Source organism: Dendronephthya gigantea, unplaced genomic scaffold, assembly GCF_004324835.1.
Source record: "Dendronephthya gigantea isolate DGI-Jeju-01 unplaced genomic scaffold, DenGig_1.0 000001F, whole genome shotgun sequence".
NCBI lineage: Eukaryota > Metazoa > Cnidaria > Anthozoa > Malacalcyonacea > Nephtheidae > Dendronephthya > Dendronephthya gigantea.
In genome coordinates, this window is record NW_021163011.1 from 1,348,990 (window position 1) to 1,372,214 (window position 23,225).

General features: G+C 38.3%; 2 protein-coding genes across 2 annotated transcripts; both read right to left on the minus strand.

The window, feature by feature from the left end:
- Nucleotides 1–6,658: 6,658 nt before the first annotated feature.
- On the minus strand, nt 6,659–9,790 carry LOC114528883. Its single transcript, XM_028550614.1, has 4 exons — nt 9,686–9,790; nt 8,773–8,827; nt 7,827–8,254; nt 6,659–7,329 (listed from the first exon to the last, which is right to left on the minus strand). Exons 2-4 carry the CDS (start codon nt 8,824–8,826, stop codon nt 7,035–7,037), a joined length of 777 nt encoding a protein of 258 aa, XP_028406415.1. The 5' UTR covers nt 8,827; nt 9,686–9,790; the 3' UTR covers nt 6,659–7,034.
- Nucleotides 9,791–15,292: 5,502 nt separating this feature from the next.
- Nucleotides 15,293–22,792, minus strand: LOC114525751. The gene is made up of 13 exons (XM_028547173.1): nt 22,762–22,792; nt 22,414–22,517; nt 21,370–21,601; nt 20,905–21,005; nt 20,289–20,586; nt 19,860–19,966; nt 19,393–19,416; nt 18,721–18,994; nt 18,188–18,291; nt 17,646–17,910; nt 17,269–17,369; nt 16,796–17,161; nt 15,293–16,627 (listed from the first exon to the last, which is right to left on the minus strand). Exons 1-13 carry the CDS (start codon nt 22,768–22,770, stop codon nt 16,414–16,416), a joined length of 2,199 nt encoding a protein of 732 aa, XP_028402974.1. The 5' UTR covers nt 22,771–22,792; the 3' UTR covers nt 15,293–16,413.
- Between the last annotated feature and the right edge of the window lie 433 nt (nt 22,793–23,225).

Sequence of the window (23,225 nt, forward strand, 5' to 3'; positions counted from 1 at the left end):
AGTTTTTTACAATTTTTCAAAACAAAATTCACATAGTATATTGTTTGAAAATGAGTCAGTTTGAGTTTAATCAGTCTGTAGAATGCATGTAAAAGCTGATAGAATAACAGATTCTTTTGGAAAGCAATCTTGCGTTTTCTAATCCATATCTTAAGTTTGTTTGTCATTCACGGGCGATCTGACTGATGGATTTTAATTCTCCTTTTTTGAAGATAGGTATCAATGTCTTGTTTGCATGAGCTCTGTAACAAAAAGTTGAAATTTATCCCCGCAGGAGGAAGAAATGAGAACCTGATTCGAGTCTTTATGTGTCAGCCAACGACCAAAAGTGCGCCAAGCACTATCCCTCATATCGCGAGAAGTACATTTTTTAAGTTTTTTTTGTTCTTGGTATGTTCTATGCGTGGTTTTGCCAGTATTGTACAGTGGTCGGAGGATGCAATTTGGGTAGTTGGCACAGTTAAGATAAGTTTGACCAATACCAGAGTCCGTCGTTTTAAAGGTAACAAGTTGTTTCAAATAATTATGTTGGGTCAAATCTTTCGCTTTCATTCCTGTCGAGGTAGGGTTAAAATCTCACCATTCGATGTTATGTGCATGGTAGATTACAGAGAGTATAGATGTGATATTTCTCGGTGAGGAATAAGGTCTTATTGATATCCATAAGGATTCAATTCTATCTTCATCACATTGTTCAATTAGCTATTTTACAGGGAAATGTACTGTTTATAAATATAAGTACGCACATCTCCATCTCTTGAACCCGCACGATCTTTTCGAAATAGGTTCTATCCTGGGATAGCGATCGAAAGGTCAGGAATGCCTGAGGGTAACCAGTTTTCAGTTGCACAAATTACATTAACATTATTTAGTTCAGCAATTTGTGCAATCTCGTGTACTTTCAGTACGAGTGCATTAGGATAACATGATAGAATAACTGGCATATAATTATTATATTATTGATGCTACAAATGCTAATAACGTAACAAAACATGGTGTGGAACGGCTTACAGTTTGTTTGGGGGTAAATATTGTATGAATATATACCAGAAAAGTAAATAGGGATTGGTTATAGAGACTGATACACTTGGTGGCCATTTTGTACGGTTAAACATAAAATGTCACATGTTCGTCTGAATCTCTCGCGATACCGGTGTACCTGCAACTAAAAACATACTTTGATTATGCAAATAAACAAAAATTTTGGGCATGTGTTCAAAAATACATGACTTCGGCAACTATTTTACAAATCTAGAATTTTACAAACTCGGCAGTAGAGAAAGTGACCAAACAGTATTAGTATAAGTTTAATATTGAAAAATAGCTTTCTGGCAACTCAGATACAGTGGCAGTAGATTTGATGAAATATTTATTCGTATATTTTTGCGGACAATTTTCTCACCAAAACGCGTTAACAAGGGCTAAAATTAATGCAAGATGAAATTAACGTTCTAACGGATCCTAAGGCTCACATCAGTACGATAGCACACCAGCACTTACACTATATTTTTGCCCGCTGCCGATCGGTAGGGATGGAGACGGTATCCGAGCGAAACGATCGGGCTAGGGGTGAAACGGTGTTTCTTTTGAGTTTGCTGTTTTCGGCGCAGATAATAACTCAACGAACCATGCTATTTTAACGGTACCTCCTCCATCCCGTGATCAACTGTCACACGTGAGTCACTGAAGTGAAACCGTGGAATAAACGATACGAACATCAAAGTACACACACACACACACACACAAAAAAATACCTGTAAATGTGGCGATCATTAATGAATTTACCTTTACCCCAAACACCAATTCCACGACCAAAACGGGTGTGAAAAGAACTGTGCTTAATCCTGCAAAACAAACTAACAAAAAAAACCCCAGCGAGATTAATAAGACACTTCTCCCGTAGAGTTCACAACATCGCGTGAAGTCGTTAGGGAAAGGGGAGGGATGGGTCACGCAAGCAACTAACAACTCGATCAGGCAACTTGGGCTCATATTTATACTCACCGGAGGGGGCAAGTAGCCGACCGGACAAGCGTCCTAAGACCCGAGACACTACGATACGAAGACCCGTATAACATTAACTTCCTTTATCATTTAATAATAAATACATTTAACGTTCTAACGGATCCTAAGGCTCACATCAGTACGATAGCACACCAGCACTTACACTATATTTTTTCCCGCTGCCGATCGGTAGGGATGGAGACGGTATCCGAGCGAAACTATCGGGCTAGGGGTGAAACGGTGTTTCTTTTGAGTTTGCTGTTTTCGGCGCAGATAATAACTCAACGAACCATGCTATTTTAACGGTACCTCCTCCAAGTATGTCTCCAAGCCAGATGAGGGGTTGGAGTTAGGTTACCGTTAACCTTCTCCACCAGTCTCCAACCCTACAGCAGCGGGGCAACGTTGAAAAGTGACTGCGGCGATGTGCGAACGTAGCGAAGGTAAGCTTGGCTAGTCCAACGTCCAAGAGCTTGAATTAGATGATCCGGGACCCCAGCCGCAGCGGCGGAAGTAGCAGCCCCAATGCGAAAACTGTGAGATGAGTAGTTCCCCATTACGCCGGCCCGCCTCAAAATTTTGCGAAGGAAAAAATTGACTAGTTGAGCAGTTAAGGGGAAGCCATCCGACCACAGGAATAATGGACCAGGGCCGCTGCCACGCATATCGAGGTAAGCCTGAAGCGCCAAGACAGGGCAGAGATGATTGGTTGAAGACCCGATGTACAGGACCTGTCCGACGCCAAGAGGATCAGTCTTAGAACATTTGATTCGAAGACGAATGCCCACTGACGAACCAGAAGAGAAGTGTACATCAGCTAGTGCCAAATGACGGGACGGAGCGAAAGGGACAACCGAAGTGAATTCGCTGACACGCAGAAAACCAAAAAATGCCAGAGAGCACGCAGACCAAAACATAACTGCATCGTAGCCGTCGACGAATGAATCACCAACCGTCGACGAATGAATAACATCCAATAGATCGCGGGTTATGGGGCAGCGTAACGAGTAAAACGCCAGACCGAGAACGACGGATGCCCTGAAGCAGACGACGAAGCCGTGGTTTCTCTTTCGTGGGATCCGGGAAGCCAAGGTCAATATGATAGGAACGGACAGCAGCTAGGTAAACATTAAAGGAAAAACTCCGTATTGAGCCGAATAGGGTGGGTTGGTGAACGAAAAGCGCAAAGCAAATTAATCATACGCCGGAGGAACGTGCGACCGGGCGGAACAACTTTCGTAACGTGGTGAAGCGAGCCGATAAGGGATTCTAACTCTCGACGAGTGCACCAAGACTTACGATTCCATTTTTGGAGAAGCTCTACGATGACCACAAATTTAGCGGATGGCAACCGAGCAGACTGGGTGAGAGAATTTAGTTCCACACCTAAAAAGACTAACGTAGTAGTAGGACCCTCGCACTTTGAAGGATGGAGAGGCAAACCCAAACGGAGGAATAAGGACCTGGCGATGGCTACATTACTAGCGCACTCGCTGGAGTTGCCGGGGCCAAGGGTCAGGAAATCGACGAGGTAATGAAGGAGAAAACGAACGCGATAATTAGCTTTAAGAATCCATTCCACCATTTCGGCGACGGAGTTGAAGATAAATGGGGCGGAACGTAGACCAAACGGAAGAGCCAAATCGACGAAATATGACTCACGCCACCACATGCCAAATAAGAAACGTTCGTCAGGTCTGAGAGCGATGTTACGGTACGCACATTCTACGTCAAATTTGGCCCTAAGAGCACCCGGACCAAGCTGTACAAACGAGCAATGGCATGATCGACAGAGATGTAAGTCAACGAGAAAGGATCCTTGGGGATGCCGTCATTAACGCTATGGCCTTCGGGTGACGAAAAATCCAGAATGAGACGCCATTTACCAGGCTGGCCTTTCTTTGGAATGACCTCAAACGGGCTGCACTGTAGATTAGGAAACGGTGGCGATGCAAAAGGACCCACGATACGACCATGCGAAATTTCATTTGCCAAATATTTGTCGATAACATCGGGATGTTGCAAGGCCGATTTCATGTTTCGGTGCGATGATCGTAAAGAGACTAGCGAAGGATCAAAACCCGACGGAAAGCCGTGAGCTATACCATCCAACACGTAGCGAACCATAGCTTGATTGGGATGGTTGATTAATTCCCGATGAAACTCGACGTATTGAAGCGGCGAAACGCGGGAGACCAACGGAAACAGGATGCAGGACTCCGGCAACGGTGGATCTACAGCACGAACGAAAGCACCTACAACGGAGCAGAAAAACAGCGAGCGGAAGCGAACGGAGCGACCGGTGCGACCAATGCGATCGGTGCGAACGGTACGACCAGTGCGAACGGTGCGAACGGTACGAACGGTACGAACCGTGCGACCGGTGCGAACGGAGCGACCGGTGCGAACGGTACGAACGGTGCGACCAGTGCGATCGGTGCGACCAGTGCGATCGGTGTGACCGGTACGAACAGTGCGCAACTAAATCACAAATGAAGCTAGATAACTATTTTATTCAGCAAATTCATAACCGAACACGAATTACAAAAAAAAACTAAAATAGCGCACAGAACAATGTTAACGTCCGGAACAACAGCAACAAACAAACCGACCACGTATTAACTACTACCGACTACGTATTAACTAACGACGCGAGGTGTCTGATGATAGACGCTACTTCGTGGGTTGCGAGCGAGATGGTGAACGAGGACGACGTGTAGACTGGTGGGCCACGCTACGACGATGGATTGCAGGACAACCCGGAAAATCACAGGCATGACGGAACCGACACCGGAGGAATTGCGATGAGCACCGACCAGCGTTCCAAGAGTGACAAATAATGGACGACGACGGGGTACCGGACGCTTCAAGGGAGCTGGAGGACGAGGAAAACGAAGTAGATACCCGCGAAGCAGGAGTAGAAGAAACCCCGGCGCCGAATATATGAAAATTATACAGCTCCGGGTGGAGTTGTGACCAATCGGTGAGGCGGAGAGCAGCTGCATGGCGACGAAAAGCGCGATCGTACGCGATCCTCCCCGAGCCAGGATGCTTCTAAGCGGAGCGCAAAATAAGTAGCTGGTAGCGAAGCAAATCCGGGGAGCGAGACCGCCAAAAATTCGTCATCACGAGGATATAAACAGAAAAGGCTTGGAGCCAAGTCAGAATATCTGTAATTTCCTTAGGGCGCTTTGACGGTCGCAAAACTAATTCGTTATCCCCGATGGTAAACGAAGGAGCGTCATGAACTGAAGTTTCTTCGATAAGGGAGGCCAACTCGACAAACTCGCCGTTGAAAATTGATGCCATAAGCTTCGGGGATACCGGAGGAAAACCAGGCCCGACCACGAGGGGAGAAACCAGGCCCGACCACGAGGGGAGATGCGGTAAGCGTAGAGAAGCGAGGGGGCGAGGCAATACCACCAGAGGCTAAAACACCCGGCGAAACAAACCCCATCCCGGGGCCCGGGGACGTAGACGATGAAAACAAATATGGCGTACCTGAAGGGACAGGATTTTGAATCCGATACAACGGCTGCTGCAGCGTCTGTTGAGGCGGTTGCCAATGTCCAGCTACGGCTCGATCTTGTTGTTGGGGAACCGTAGGCGTCGCTGATTGAAGTAACACGGGTTGTGGTGGCTGCTGAGCAAAAAAAATGGTATCAAACTTGGATGACTCGATGGCCAAGTAGAAGCAACACTGACGATTTGTTGATTTGCCATAGCCGGCGATGGAACACGAGTTGGGAATAACGGTGAAGCAATATGGTGGTGTAAACTTGGCTGAAATTGCCGAGATGGCGACGAGCGAACGGCAAGGGGAGCCGTAGCGATCAACTGCGATGCCACTGTTGAAGTTGTAACAGCAGACACGACTGGTGAGCTAGTTGGCGTTAAACTCAAAGCAACTCCTTGAAGAGACATATTTCCCTGAGCCATTGTAGCGAAATGATTTTTTGGACAAGGTTGTGACGGCATCGATTCACGCAAGCAACTAACAACTCGATCAGGCAACTTGGGCTCATATTTATACTCACCGGAGGGGGCAAGTAGCCGACCGGACAAGCGTCCTAAGACCCGAGACACTACGATACGAAGACCCGTATAACATTAACTTCCTTTATTATTTAATAATAAATACATTTAATAGTTTGTTTTTAAATACGAATATTTAATTAGGCGATTTGTAGCGTATTTCTATATATGTTTCCGCAGTATTCGACCAGAACTAATGACTTTAAAACAATGAGATACACTACGTTACGGTTGAAGTGGAAAACAGGCCTAAAGAGTCTTTGCAGTCGTCTTAAAAATTTTTGTCAACTTGCGTTGAAAAGCTGTTTATCAACAAACAACAAATTTTATATACAAACTCTTTTACAGTTTTTTTAAACTTGTCTAAAACTTTCAAACTCCCCCCGGATTTGTGACCAGCAAACGCCGTTTGTTTATTTTTTTGTCTAATTGGATTTGCAATCGGATTTCTCAAATTTGATTTTGTTTCCCGCATCGTCGGTCCCACAATTATATCACGAGAAAAGAGCGAAATATTTTTTGTTCATTTTTAGTTGTACTTCATAAACTATATGAAATATTTTCTGTTGTTTATATATATGGAGGTTTTTTTTTTGTTTTCCTGCGAAATTTTTTCAGTGAATTTCGTATCTTTGTGTATATTTTTAAAAGAATTTCCATCCTCAATAACTAAAGCTTATGCGCCTCGTGATGTCACTGAACTCAGAGCGCACCTGGAGTGAGTCAACCAGGGCGCTTATATAGATAACCCTGGAGTCAACAGTCGAAGCACGGAAATACAATGTAAATTTAGTCAAAATTTGACGTCTTGAACGCTCGGCTTGATTTATTTCAATTATTTACTGGGATGCCTATAATACATCACAATCAGTGTATTTATGGTATATGTAATACATATTTACGGTACATAATATTCACGGTACGGTACGGTTACTAAAATATACTAGCTGATTATTCAGAAAGGGTTATAAATTGCCAAAAGTTGATACAGTTATTTAACGAAGACCGATAGCAGTACCAATTGCATCATACCAGCGATCACTGGAAGTGTAGGTGCCACATCCACCGAAATGCAACTCGGTCAGAAAGAAATAATTGCTAGGCATCTTTTTCCGCCAAGGTTTGAAAACCGCAGTGCGTCGCCAGTGGACTGCTACACCTTGACGTTCAAAAATCGGGTTTCCACGAAGATAATTGTTGACGGGTCTTCGATTATGGTTCGGGAAAAAGGCAAAATAGGCATTGGGATTAGCATCACAGTTTCGGAAAGCTACGCTTTTGCCATTTGATCTAAATAGAGATTTTCCATGCAATTTAGGAGCTACAGTCTTTCTCTGTATACACAGTCCATCACTTCAAAAGTTGAAGAAGTTGTTCCCCTGGGGCCAGTTGTATAAAAGGCAAAATTGGCCAATCTGTATAGTGTCACTTTTTTGAGACATACTGTACAATATAGGGTGTCCCCAAAAATGTGACAATAGTAAGTTTTTTTGTTCTTAAACCTCTTTTAAATGTGCGTGATTGCGTTTTGCTGCCACAACGGATCAATTAATGAAATTATACTGTATATACTACAAATGATCTGCTTTGTCAGTTAAACCATGACTCATTGTAACTTCATACTTCATTGGGATTTTTATTGTAATGAGAGTTATTATAATAATAGTAATCATTCAAAATTCAAGAAACTGATGCCTACGCTTCTGTGGATTTAGAATTATACCGCACAGGCATGCAAATGCATGATAACGACAGGATAATTTCATTTTGGGACACCCTGTACAAACCTGAATCCTTGAACACTCCGGGATCTTGCTATGGACTCCGGTAATATACCAAGATAGATATAGTCACCAAGCCTATAGTTCACAGGTCTTGCATATCCAGGGGAATATGTATGCATCAGTACACTAAATTCTTCCCGTAAATAGGTTGAAAGTTGATTTATCATGGTGAAGGGTTGTCGCTCATCTTTCCTTTTGATACGAAGAAGGACTCTTGATTTCTGCTTAAAAATTTGCTTAATCAGGCCTGGAAACTTCCATCGCTTTACAGCATCGCGTGGTATGAAGGTATATCCCCCGCCATCCTCCTCCATGTCGCAGTAGACTGTGATAAGGCTATTATAACCGACCAAAATTTTATACTCACCACTCCTTGCAAAAGGTGAACTTCTTCTTATTTCAAGACATGATCGTTTGTAGGCTGTTATTTTCTGTATAATTGAATGCATATTTGTTATATATTTGACTCGAAGTCTAATTAGAATTGCACACACACACATGCATATATATATAAACTAGAGTTTACTATTTCTGAACAAAAACATATAGGTAGATAAACTAGAGTTTACTATTTCTGAACAAAAACATATTCCTCTTACATCCATGAACTGAACCGTGCATGTAAATTAGTTCAAAAAGGTGAGGGGCTCGCATGAATCATTGAAAGTATTTCTAGTAAATATGACACGGCTCTTTGAAAACGACATTTGGGGGATGACTTTTCTGTCGTTTAGACGGCAGGCATGTCTTCTTGTCTTCTTTTCTGTACACATTCATGCACACACAGTTGGGAAATGTAACCGATCGCTTGTATGATGTTTTTGAAATTTTAAATCCTGAATAGTTTAATCCTGAATAGTTTTTAAATCCTGAATATAGTTATGATACATTGATATTTTCGCAAAAATTTCAATGAAATCAGAATTACGGACGATTAAAAGTTGCTTACCATGAATACGCCACACGAGTTGAGAAGAAGAATGAACAAGGCAAAGCGATTCATACTGCAACGAAAGACGAAAATGAGGGTTGCGCTTTAAATTTATACAAATCTGTATATTTCAATAAAATTTTTCGTTAGATCGCGGTCTAGCCTTACTATGGAGGAATTTATGCAAGACGTGAAACGGTTTGTAAATCAATTCCGATTTTAATGCACCTGTTTGAAATTGGTTCAAACCTGACTATTATATAAGGTGATGCATGGCTCTATTATACTTTGAACTTTAAGACTGCAAAATTATCAGCATGCAAAACGTGTATCTGGCTAACTGTTCCTGTATATCCATATATTATTACTACCAAAATTTTCCTTTTGAAAGAAGACTTTGCAATCCTAGCCTATTGCATCTAATAACTTTTAATCAAAGTTATGTGAATGTTAACAAATTCACTGGCAATCGTACAACCAACTATATAATCATATATATGTGTAAAAAATCTGCAAGAGATACGTAATTTGCAATTGCTTGTGAGACTTTATGTATATACTCCTGAAATTTTAATTTAAACTCTACTCCGAATACAGTTATAAAAAGTTAAAATAGCTATATACTGGTATATATTTAAAACTGTTGATGGTACCTCCACGGTCGCGGTGGACGTTTATGAATAGCAGCTGTTTTAAGAAAAAAGTTACGCCACATATATATAACTGTAAAGAAGTTTCAACATTTAGCAGCTAGTGAACATTGCAAAAATTGCATGTACATAATAGGATCAACAACTATTACCATTTACCACTGCTGAATCGCGAAAATTCCTAAAGGGTTTTCGGGGTTTTTTATCACATATAGGTCCTATGGCTATACATACGTGTACGCTTTAATTAATGCTTTGCTGCACGTCAATAAATAACTTACCTTGCGATAACTTCTGTTTGCTGTTGACTGATTTCTTCTGACTGAATATATGCTCTTTGCACAAGTCACACTGAACTATGCGATTGAGCAAGAAAAGTGCGTACTTATACATTCCCTTCAGTCACAAGTCTGCATTAATTCAATTTCCTTTTCAGCAATATAATAACACTATAAGGAGTGACAACACTTACAGTATACTATAATTAAACATCGATCCTTTGTTACTCATTTAAACAACAATGAATTTTATCAAATTTTAGCGGATCTCTTCTTTACTGATTACGACTCTATATATTTTATCGGCCGAAGGGTTGAAGTCGAGATTAAAAATTACCCACAATTGACCCGGTTTTTGTCGTTTCGATATATAGCTATATATATATAGGTATACTATGATCGATCGATCCTATGACATTATATTGCATGTGAGATGCCGATCAATTCCTCTTTCAAAGAAAGACTTCCGTCGTAATAAATATAGTATAAAATACATTTTAATCGATCGTTAGTTGAAAAGTGGATCTCTACAGCTATCTCCGACGTTGATATATATACGCCTCTATTCTCTGAACGTTATAAAGGCCGGCGCACACTGGAGCTATGCATGTGCTTGGCCAAAAGTCATTTCAATTTTTTATTTACTGTCCGATCTTTATTATGTTTCAAGCAATATTACCTCCATTATAAATATTCACAGTAGGACGTATACTTTATATATACAAGACGTCTACAATCAAGCCATTCTCCCTGTTGGCGAAGAGGCGAAGAGTATAACAAGTGGAACTTCTTTCTCATTAAAGGGAAGATTTTGGTCTCTTTAACAGAATTATTATTCCACTTAAATTTCGTTCAAACAATGTCAATGCATGTGAATCGATTTGCAAATCACTTAAACTTTTCTTCTATTTTCAAGCCCGTGAAACTCGTTCAAATAAGGTTATGGTTATATTCCGTTGTAGGTTTTGGCTTTGATATAATTAGGTGATGTCAACATTGAACTTTGTTTCGGGACAACAGAATTTTTAGCATCGCGGGTGTCATAATTGTTAATTAAGTTAGTTTGAAAAGTGAGACATAAGTCTGTCTATTCATAATTGAACCGCGGTATATGTAGCCACATATAATTCTAACAATTTCATAGTTCCATTGTCTCCATTTGCTTCCGTTTAAGCATATTTTTACTAAATTTAACCAGCAAATTAAACTTAAACAGATCGGGCATTTCCTTTTATAATGTTGATGAATTTATGAAGGATGTGTTTCTTAGATTTTATCGTTCTCCCTGAAATCCCGTCAGATATATCCTGTGATATAACCCAGGTATATAGTCTGGAGTCGACAGCGTCGTGGCCGGGTTGCATGTCATCACGGGAGTCTTGTAATTGTTCATATATATTTGCAAATTCAATATAGCTGCTCCGTAATTTTTTGAAATGAGGTTTTCAGTCTTACTGTCATTCTTTCACTGATAAAGAAATCAATTGAGGCATTTATTTTATTTTGCTTGCAGTTAAATGAAATAATGTAAGCTCATTATTCGGGATGACTAGCCCGGGAAATTGTTTGCTTGGTTTGAGATGGGGGGAGGGGGGGGGGGATCGTTTGCTTCAGCAAGCTTGTATTTTAACAGCTCGTTATACATGCAGTATAAATATATCACGAAATTTGGGATGTGTTCAGAAACACTTTTTTCGGCAAGTCCATGAATTTTACAAAGTTAGCAATTGTGAAAGTGTCGGAGACGGAGAATGGAGAAGCATATATATACCATGCATAATGATATTTATATATATTTGATCTTAATGTAGTAGTGTGTTGTATTTCCGTTCTGATATAGTTTAACTGAATTGGAATAAATATTATTTTATATAAATACTAGCTGGTCATGCACATTGTTTTATCAAAGACTTACAAACTCATTTTAGATGAGCAAAATTATTCCTAACAGTAACACAATTTCGAATTATTTGACCTACTACAGCTAATTTACTGTATAAATGTGATTGCGTGCATGCAACTTTTAGTTGGATATACTATAATTTACAAGCAAAACAGTTTGTATGACATATAGCTCATATTATCATTGCCATTTGGCTGGTTTGTAATTTTCAAATGCCCATTTCCCTTTTTTGGTAACTCAGTTTTAAATCGAGGAATTTGAAATGAGAAATTGCTTTAAACCGCTGAGCTGCATGGATGTTCATCCATGCACAGATATATACGCCTATATTCCAAAAGCTAAACTCAAACTCATTGAGTTGAAGATCGCAATCTTCTCAAAACGTTCGAAAAAAGTTTGAGTTTCAGTGTTTTAACGTAAATCTTTTTTTGGATTAAGAAAGTCCTTTCGCATGCATTGGTCAGCAATAACAAATTTCTATGTCACACTTAATAAGTGCATGTGATTAAACTTTTTAAATACAAGCGATTGTGCTTCAATGAAAGCGAGTTGTTGCTTATACTCTTAGAGGAGCATAGCTACTTTTTGATTATCTATAGCTTCTCCACTCCAACATAACTCTGTAATATGTATATATATATTTACTCGTATAATAATTGTGACGTGTCCGTTTATTGATTTTGCTAGACCCGAGTATCAACTGGTCGAGCTTGACATTCAGAAGGCAAACCATTTTCATCAAAGCCAGGTATTGCATTGAGTCTGGCGGCGTATCAAATTCGTAGCTTTTAAATTTGCTTCTTCCCGAGGTATTATTCACCACACCACTGAAATTTCAGTAGGCTATTAAGACAGAATTCATTGAAGGTCAATATTTAAGTATATAATTATATAAGTAAATAATAACGGGGTTGAATTTGTTTGTCTCTATCAAATAGACCATTTAAGTTTAAGCTATGTAATTTTTTTCTGGCGGAACTCTTCTTTATTGATTACGACTCTATAGAGTAGCTAGTTTATCGGCCGAGGGGTTGAAGTCGAGATTAAAATTACCTACAATTGAGGCGGTTTTTGTCGTATATCGATCCCATATCGTTATATTTATTTTGGTATACTCTGATGGACCCTATATATCATTAGGTATACTGCATGTGGGATGCCGATCGATTCCTCTTTCAAAGGAAGACTTCCGTCGTAGTGAATAGTATAAAATGCATTTTAATCCCTCGTTAGCTAAAAAGTGGATCTCTACAGCTATCTCCAGCGACGTTGATATATATACGCCTCTGTATTTCTCTGAACGTTAAAGGCCGGCGCACACTAGAGCTATTTGCTTATAGCAAAAAGTCATTCCAATTCTTGATTTACAATTCTGAATTTACTGTCCGATCTTTATTATGCTTGCTTGGGTTTGCATGTGTATCAGTTCAAGATCGATTGCTTATGTTTCAAACAATATTACTTTCATTATAAATATTTACTGTAGGACGTATACTTTATAGCTATATAGCTACAAGATGTCTACAATCAAGCCATTCTCCCTGTTGGCGAAGAGTAACAAGTGGAACTTCTTTCTCGTTAAAGGGAAGATTTTGGTCTCTTTTACAGAATTATTATTCCACTTAAATTTCGCTCAAATAATGTCAATCGATTTGCAAATCACTTAAACGTTTCTTCTATTTTCAAGCCCGTGAAACTCGTTCAAATAAGGTTATGGTTATACTCCGTTATAGGTTTTGCCTTTGATATAATTAGGTGATGTCAACATTGAACTTTGTTTCGGGACAACAGAATTTTTATCATCGCGGGTGTCATAATTGTTAATTGTGTTAGTTTGAAGAGTGAGACATAAGTCTTTCTATTCATAATTGAACCGCGGTATATGTAGCCATATATTATTCTAAACAATTTCATAGTTCCATTGTCTCCATTTGCTTCCGTTTAAGCATATTTTTACTAAATTTAACCAGCAAATTAAACTTAAACAGATCGGGCATTTCCTTTTATAATATTGATGAATTTATAAAGGATGTGTTTCTTAGATTTTATCGTTCTCCCTGAAATCCCGTCAGATATATCCTTTGATATAACCCAGGTATATAGTCTGGAGTCGACAGCGTCGTGGCCGGGTTGCATGTCATCACGGGAGTCTTGTAATTGTTCATATATATTTGCAAATTCAATATAGCAGCACCGTAATCTTTTTAAACGAGATTTTCAGTCTTACTGTCATTATCATTGAAACGAGATTTTTAGTCTTACTGTCAATATTTCACTGATAAAGAAATCAAGTGAGCCATTTATTTTATTTTGCTTGCAGTTAAATGAAATAATGTAAGCTCATTATTCGGGATGACTAGCTCGGGAAATTGTTTGCTTGGTTAGAGGGGGGGGGGGGGTTATTGCTTCTGCAAGCTTATATTTCAACAGCTCGTTATGCATGCAGTATAAACTAGGTTACCTGCAAGGTAGGGATTGCTGCGGGCATTAAAAACAAATTGAACCAAATATCATATAAGAACAGAATTGGCAAAACTGTACAATTGTTAAAAAAATATTACAAAAGCGTTGAAATTTGTGAAATATGTGTCACACGATCACGTCGCAACTAATTTAACAAAGGACGTGTTAAGGTGAAATTTTTCTTGCATAAAATATCAACGCAAAACACGTACTTTGGCATTTTACATTTCTCAAGAGTAGAGTTGGATTGGTGGAAGTTGCAAAAAAATTGCATCGTGTGACAGGGCCTGAACTAAACTCTAAAGTTAACAAAATAAAGTAAGTGACTCCTTTTGCAGGACAATCCACCTTTGATGTATTCGGCGACCCTTCGGTATCGTCGTCTTGCCTTAAATAGTTCAAAGAATTGCTATACTCGTTTGCTGTACTTTCGTATATGGCAGATTGCCCAGACCCACAGTCACCCACTATGACGATGAAACACGAGGCTGACAAAGATGTAAAAATAAACTTGGATTATCAAACTAAACTGTGGTCTAACAATAAGATAAAATAGGAAATACTATCAAGCGCAAAGGTGCAAATGAAATCGAAGATATAATCAGTTCCTTCAAAGAATTGCTACTCATTTACTGTATTTACATGCGGCAAGCGACAACGAAACACGAGCCGCAATGACAAATATGTAAAACATAACAGTGATAACACTTGGATTTTTAATTTTAAACACTAAATTGCCGCTTTTACTGAGCTTTTAACCCCTAGTAAACGTCACACTGAATTAAGCGCAGTACCGTAGTGCAAATGAAACCGAGAATAGATACAAACAGTTTAATCAGTTCGAAAAAAATGAAATTCGAATACGGCAGACTACCCAGGCACACTATGACAATGAAACACGAGGCGCAATGACAAAGATGAGGAAATAAACTTGGATTATCAACACTGAGTCAAAATAAGTCCAAACAGGCAAAACAATCAACAATATACTTAAAATACGATTTGATAGTCAATGCTGTATATCGCGCGTCGTACGATATGCTAAACGAAAAATCTAGACATCAATGCGCGAATATTTATATTGTAAATCAAAACAAATTACAGTAGAAATAAGGCAAAACGACAAGCAACTGTCAACCTGATAATAAATGAAAACAAAGGCGAATGAAGAACAGAATGTATGTTAAATCTGGACTGGTACCTCTTCCAGACTGGTACCGTTTGACTTTTAAGTTTTAATCCATATTGGTATTTAATCCATGTCACTGAAACGTGAGATTAATTTGTGCACAACTGCGCATACAAACAGGCCTGATACAACTGCGTCACTGCGCACAACCACAATGCAACGCAACCCTAAAAATTTGCCTTTCACTGCCTACTACGCCAATTAGACTGCTGCTACGCTCGCTCGCTTCAGGCTCGCTCCCTCCGCAGCAATAACGAAATTTTTGATGTGTTCAGAAACACTCTTTTTCGGCAAGTCCATGAATTTTACAAAGTTAGCAATTGTGAAAGTGTCGGAGACGGAGAATGGAGAAGCATATATACGATGCATGTCATATTTATATATATATTTGATCTTAATGTATTAGTGTGTTGTATTTCCGTTCTGATATTGTTTAATATAATTGGAATAAATATAATTTTATATAAATACTAGCTGGTCATGCACATTGTTTTATCAAAGAATTACAAACTCATTTTAGATGAGTAAAATTATTTCTAACAGTAACACAATTTCGAATTTGACCTACTATATATCTAATTTACTGTATAAATGTAATTGAGTGCATGCAACTTTTAGTTGGATATACTATAATTTAATGATAAAAATAGGTACGTTTTTAAGAGCATAAGCAAAACAATTTGTATGACATATAGCTCATATTATCATGTGGCTGGTTTGTAATTTTCAAATGCCAATTTCTCTTTCATGGTAACTTTTAAGTCGAGGATTTTGAGATGAGAAATTGCTTTATACCGCTGAGCTGGGTGTTCATCCACAGATATATACGCCTATATTCTAAAAGCTCACTTACATGCACTCAAACTTATCGAGTTGAAGATCGCAATCTTCTCAAAAAAAAGTTTGAGTTTCAGCGTTTTACTGTAAATCTTTCCTTGGATTAAGAAATTAAAGTCTTTCGCATTGGTCAGCATATAACAAAATTTCTATTTCACACTTGTGATTGAACTTTTTAAATACAGGCGATTGTTCTTCGATGAAAGCGATTGTTGCTTATACTCTTAGAGGAGCATAGCTAATTTTTGATCATCTATAGCTTCTCCACCCCAACATAACTCTGTTATATGTGTATATTTACTCGTATATTAATTGTGACGTGTCCGTTTATTGATTTTGCTAGACACGAGTATCAACTGGTTGAGCTTGACACTCCGAAGGCAAACCATCTTCATCAAAGCCAGGTATCGCATCAATGCTAGCGAAAGGTGAGCCACTGTATGGCGAATTTCGTTCAAATTCCCATCCACGTGCTGAGTAAATCGAGTCTGGCGGCGTATCAAATTCGTAGCTTTTAAATTTGCTTCTTCCCGAGCTATTATTCACAACACCACTGAAATTTCAGTATTAAGACATAATTCATTGAGGGTCAATATTAAAGTATATAAGTAAATAATAACGGGGTTGAATTTGTTTGTCTCTATCAAATAGACCATTTAAGTTTAAGCGATGTAATATCTTTCTGGATGCATACATGCACATTAAAAGCAACTTCACTTACAGAATAATTGATAGGATCACAAATATAAAAAGTAGTACTCCACCAATCGACAATCCTAATATTAATGGCCAATCCACTTTACTTTCACTGGTTTTTGCTGTTTCTGTGGTTGCATTCGGTGATATCGTTGCATTCGGTGATATCGTTGCATTCGGTGATATCGTTGCATTCGGCACTGTCGTTGTAGTCTCTGCTGTTACTGACATATTTAGGCCGAGAATATCGGATGTAAAATTTCCTTTTATGACTTCTTGTACGCCACTAGATGAAAGTGGTGCCCCTTCTGGACTGTCCGGGTCTTTGACGACGAAGCTAATTGTTCCAGTTTCATCGATCTGGACAAGAACATCGTCTTTGGTAAAGTTTCTGAAAGGCATAAAGACCGAACATATTAGTTATTGTTTTTTGAATATATTATGCTTAATATAAGAAGATATAAGAACAGAAAAACCCGCGACTAAACCCCAACGTACCTCGTTTTAGGACAAATATCAGCAGAATTGTTCTGACAATTTTCGTTCAACCTATTAGCAATTGTAAGTTGTACATCCAATCTAACGGCGTCAGTGGAATGCTAAAATTATAGACAGTAAAATACTTCATAAACTGTTCATATATGAAATTATAAGTGGTACACATAGTAGTGGAAGCTCGATCTTTTGCAAATGCAAATGCAAATGTAAACGCCCGTATCAACAAATTAGCGGGTTACGTTTTTATGGTTTAAACATTTTTTTTCAGCACATTCGAGGAATGTTCAAAGATAAAATGTAGTTCTTCAAAAAATACCCTTGCAACGAACAAATGTTGCATATTTTAGAATCTTCCTTTCATTTGTAAATTCTTTTACCTGTGACGCATCCACGACTGTCAGCTGAACTAGATTGTCAGTTTCATTCTTTGACAGTTGGGCATTTTGGCTCGTTGAAGCAACTGTAGTTGGTTGTGATATAACATTCGGCGATAGACTGTAAATAGTTGTTAATAGTTCGGAAGGCATTGTTTTTCCACTCGGCAAATCGACAAAAAATGACAACACTGCATTGCTGCCATCTTGCGTGGGGGAATTAGGCAATATCTGCACATTCTGAACATCAATCTGAGCCACCTGAGCCCTATAATACACATAAAATGCAATCAAAAGGATGTCACTGCCGCATGGAGATTATGTATTTGAGACAGTATTGCCTTCTTGACAAATCACACTAAACAAACGGGTTTATGCAATCCAAAATTTCTTAGCAATTTACTTTGGTCGAAAATTTCTTTCTAGTATTTTAAAATTAATAGGAGTATCCTATATTATAATCAATATATTTATTATTACTCCTATTGAATCATATAACTCTAAATATTTCCGCTGAATTTGAGGATACAATTTTGTGAACATACCGTGTCAGGTTGCACAAAGTCAATCGCACATCACTTTCATTACAAAATTGGATGATTGCTTGCGACATATTGTTTCGGAATGAAATGTCTTGTTGCAGCGTCCACTAAAAACACAATTATCAATGTTACTCCCTCGTAGGACGGGGAGGTACAGGAACAATGCATATTGTTGAAGTAAAAAAACTGTCAACGTATAAAAATTGAGAAACGCGGAAATTTTGAGGTTTCCCACATGCACATGAACAAATTAGAGATTTGCTACACATTTAACAACGTCAATTACACGAACGTTTTTAATGAACGTCATTTTGCATGCATGATCATAGATTCCTAAAGACATGGTCACAATAAGTACTCAATCGATCACTGTGGCAAATGTGTCAAAATATTTTCACGTATATAGTGCAGGAATTTATTAAAACTGATTCACTTGCATGCGTATACCGGTATACGGTATATCCTCTTGGCTACATTATATAAATAAACATCTGTAGATACGCAATATGATACGGCTGAGAATAATTCTGCAGTACCTGATTTGTATTCGTATTAGTTAAGCTAACATTGATTGCGTTGTTTCGCTGAGTTTCTGATACAGTGGGCGTATTCACAACACCAAGAGTGAGATTGGAAATATCTGATTCACCATTTTCTTGCAACGTTTGATGCAAAGCATCTTCAACAACATCGGTTTGAACTGGAGTATTAGTTCCTGGTTTGTTGACAACTGCACCTACCACCGTATTACTCCCGGACTCCGTGACGTTGGAATCGAGTAGAACATCATTTTCACTGAATTTTTGGTTTCTGTAAAGCGCAAATCATTAACTAAATGTTATATGTTTGGTGCAAAGTTTCTAGAAATTGGTGCAAAGATTAAAAAGACGTTTGTTTCATGCAAATGAATGTAATTTGATGAAATTATTGCGACATTAAAACTTACTAATTTAAGCTAGATTGGTTAAAAATAAGAGGTTGACCTCTTTTTGGTTGTTTTTTTTTTCAAATACAATTCATCAAAAAGAGATAAATTAATTTGAAAGAACAAATTTTAATTTAATTTTGTTGTTTTAACAGTTATTTTTTTTAAATGTCATTTATGATTGTTCTTCCTAACTCCTAAGTATAAGGGATAAAAATTATTGCAACCTCTATTGCAATTATTTCAAATTAATCCAAATTATGGCATTTTATTATCCACTTACCCAACAGCTCTCTTCTTCCTTCGGCTGGAATTAAATATAAAACGTTATTGAAAGCGTAATGTGAATAAATTTTCACGAAAATATTACGTTATATTGGCAAGCATGATGCTAAACCAAGGGCCATGCAGGGGCGTATATAAAACGGTTAACTATGTTTTGAGTTTGATTCTGATTGACCATGCAATTCTGTGACCAACTAAACGCTTTTATACAGCCGGAACAAAATGGTTCCTGTAAGTGGAAGTATGCATGTTGATTCATGGCCGAAAGCAATAAGTTTGGCTCGTTCTATAGTTCGGTGAAAAAATGCATGCACTAAAACGAACTGTTTTATTTCTCAGATATTCTAATTTCAAATAATCTTAATAATTATGTATGTAACATGCATGACAATTGTTCAACCAGAATAGCCATTGCATGTGGTTACCTAAATTTAAATGAATAAACGACTGTGTATTCGAACTTACCTAGCGCCTGAATTGAGGCCGCATATATCCCCTGTTGTACTGAAACAAAATGTGTTCATTCTGGCAGCAACTGTCACTTTAATATCGACCACAACCAACGCTGTATACTATATCGAATGGCGTAAGATGGTGTGAGTTTATATGATATAAATAAATGAAAGTTATCACTGTCCTTGTTTTGTATATATGACAGCAGTTGAAAACCGGTAAAATTTATACATTATATGAGGTGTGAATATTAACAAATAGCCGATAAATAAATGGCAATCGTTTTGAAATAATTAATTAGAGATAGAAATACACGGGGGGCATCGTGATTTCCACTTGGTGACGTCATGTACAAACAACCCTCATTTTGGGTGCAGTCAAATGGCAAGCCAGACTCGGCTCGCAAAGCGTGTCGGTTTCACAGCACGAGTCAAGACTCACCTTCTTTGGACTGAAGTTGAAAATTGTTATCGGCACCAAGTTGTTTGTTTGTGCAGGTGTTAGAGTTGGAGTTTCGCTGCTTGGCATACTTGTACCAGGGTCTTTGAGCTCGCTATTGATGGTAGGTAGTATGTTGTCTTGTTCCGTTACAAATATCGTTGCCAAGACGCTCACAGGTAACGCGCCACTGCCTCCTGGTAAACTTGCGTAAAATGACAGGATGGAATCGGTTCCGTTTTGTGTCGGTGTGTTTGGGAGTCTCTTAATGTGGTCAGCGGTAAAATTATTGCTGACAGCCCTAGCAAAAATGTAGATGTAATTAAGTTATGCTTGATTACAGCGATTCTGTAGAATATTGCAAGATGAAAGGCGTTTTTTAACGTTATTCATAGACCATAGACTACGAAAGCTGCATGTAAAAGCTAAAAAGCCCATTGTATGTCCGTTGTGTATCTGTCTCGTTTCTATGATCTATGGATTACAGGACGGCAAATCAAGTACAGTTTTCTATGATTTTAGCACATAGCTACTACAGTTAGAGATCGCTTTAGCCAATCCAACAGAAGCACGGTCACATTGTACTAATAATCATAATTGCTTTCATAGCTAGACTTACTCTGAAATATTACAGATTGTGCGATGATATTCTCCTCTTCCGCAAAAGTTCTTGATTGCATCTGCCATATTTTGTAGAAACTGCGCGTTTTGAGCTGGCCACTAGATGAATGATTCAAAAGTATGAAATTTACTAAAAAGCGCAAGCCTGCCTTTGAAGAACCAGTTGGCCATGGGTAAGTTCAAATGTGGTTTCTTCGAAGAGGGTGGGGTGTTATATTTTATTGTGGAAAATAGACCAATTGCGAAACTTAGTAACCGCGCCTTCGCGCAACATGGAAACCAGGCTTATTATGCAAAAAAATATTTGTATTTTTTGTAGTAGAAAGCTATTAGCCGGGTTATATGCCCGTTTTCGTCTTTGTACTGGTAGAAACACGAAAAGAAAGCTTGGTTTATTTATATCTTCAAGTTAATTTATTTACGGTTACAAAAGTTTCATTTATGTTTTACATGTACAACAAACCTCATCTGCTTTGAAATTCTTCAACACCACATGAATTGCGTTTTCAGTCAACAGTCGTGTTATTCTCAAGTTAAGGCCGAGTGATTGGGTTGTGAAGTCTCCATTTATCGCATCTTGGACATCAATGGATGAAATTGGTGATCCTTGAAGGTTGTCTGGATCTTTTACGACGAAGCTAACGTCTCTTGTGTCTGGATCAATTTGGACAACAATGTCGTCGTTGGCGAATTCCCTGATAAGATAAAAAGTACTTACTTACTTACACTAAATATAATTATGATAGGGGCAGCATTATGATAGGGGCAGGTCTATAGTAGGAATGCCACGGGTGCGGAGCCGATAGATGAAAAAATTAAAAGCGTCTCTGTATTCTCAGCACTCATCCTTAAAAAAGGGACAAACCTCCTCAGTGCCATGAAAACCGTCTAAAACTGACAAAAACACTTCTCAAAGTTTCTTCCTAAAGGCCTTCGTCAGGAGACAGGAGAGTATGGTCATACTAATGTTTTTTGCTATTCCAGGTAGTTTATAAAATGCACATTTGATGTAAATTCGCTATGGAAGACTCCACTATCCAGGCCATTGCTTAGTTATAATTCAAATGCATTGCATATATATAATCAATAAAATATTTACTTGGCATAGCTATCCGCTATGGAGTCGTTTCTATGGACTCCTTGGTCCCTAACCGACTAACCCTTTAAGATAAAACCCATTTAGCAAATTTGTCCCAAAAGAAAGTTGATAAATGCAAAAAAGAAATCGCTTTGTTTTTTGTATATAGTATATACAATTTTAGAAGAGAAATATTAAAGTGGAATTTTGGCAAGTCTTTTAATTGTTAAGATGCGACCACAGTATATATATTAAACAAATGAACTGCGGTGAAATGCAGTCCTGACAATTTGAATTAGTTTATTGACAGGAATGGCGAACCAGCAAGTTCTGAAGTGGAAACAAAGTAATCGTGGATTTTCAATCACCGCTTAAAGAAATAATCTCCGCTTTACTCTCCACATGCACACATTGACATCGCCAACCTACCTGCTGGTGGGACAAATAGTTGCCCCTGAGTTATTGCTACAATACTCCTTCAACCTGTCGGCAATCGCAACTTGGATATCTAACCTAACGGCGTCATCGGGATGCTAAAATTGAAGAAAGTAAAGAACTTTGTACAGATTCATAAATCACAAATAGCGCATATTTGAAGACGAGGTGGGAAGGAATTTCCCTGTTAAGATTTGTCTCGAATGGAAATAGTAGCTTTAAAATTTTCCATCACTCATATCGAGGGGGAAAAAGCCTATTCACAAATAATTTAATGGTGTTGTGTATGCACTGCAATGGTGGATGAAACTCTTGATCATTCACTATGATGTCCAAATTTACCTGCGCCATACCCTCAACTGACAGCTGTATAAGATTTCCGTTTCTTCTCTTGTAAGATTGGTATTTTTGCTTGTTGAAACAATCTCATTTGGTTGTGATATAACATTTCTTGATACACTGTAAATAGTTGATATGAGATCGGAAGACATTGTTGTTCCATCTGGTAGATTAACGAAAAATGATAGTATTGCGTCGTTGCCATCTTGTGTGGGCGAATTAGGCAATATCTGTACATTTTGAAAACTTATTTGATCAACCTGGGCCCTAAAAGACAGAAAATAGCAAAAATTTATTAAAAAAGGTCTAATTGTCACAATGAACACCAACTTATTCTAGTTTCCTGGGGTCGGTTGTATCAAGCCCGTTTAGCTTAAACGTTGCATGGATAAGAGAAAATTAAATAACACTCTTACAACTCTCTTGAATAAGTAAATTTGGATATTATGCACTGAATATGTAGTTGT

What these genes read in the sequence shown, in the direction of transcription:
- LOC114528883 (XM_028550614.1), bottom strand. Translation starts at nt 8,826, where the DNA reads ATGAATCGCTTTGCCTTGTTCATTCTTCTTCTCAACTCGTGTGGCGTA. An exon ending in ACTCGTGTGGCGTATTCATG is followed by an intron (nt 8,255 to 8,772) that starts GTAAGCAACTTT and finishes TCAATTATACAG; the next exon opens with AAAATAACAGCCTACAAACG. An exon ending in CGGAGTGTTCAAGGATTCAG is followed by an intron (nt 7,330 to 7,826) that starts GTTTGTACAGGG and finishes ATCTCTATTTAG; the next exon opens with ATCAAATGGCAAAAGCGTAG.
- LOC114525751 (XM_028547173.1), bottom strand. An exon ending in ACAATCTGTAATATTTCAGA is followed by an intron (nt 20,587 to 20,904) that starts GTAAGTCTAGCT and finishes CATTTTTGCTAG; the next exon opens with GGCTGTCAGCAATAATTTTA. An exon ending in TCAACTTCAGTCCAAAGAAG is followed by an intron (nt 19,967 to 20,288) that starts GTGAGTCTTGAC and finishes CATTCGATATAG; the next exon opens with TATACAGCGTTGGTTGTGGT.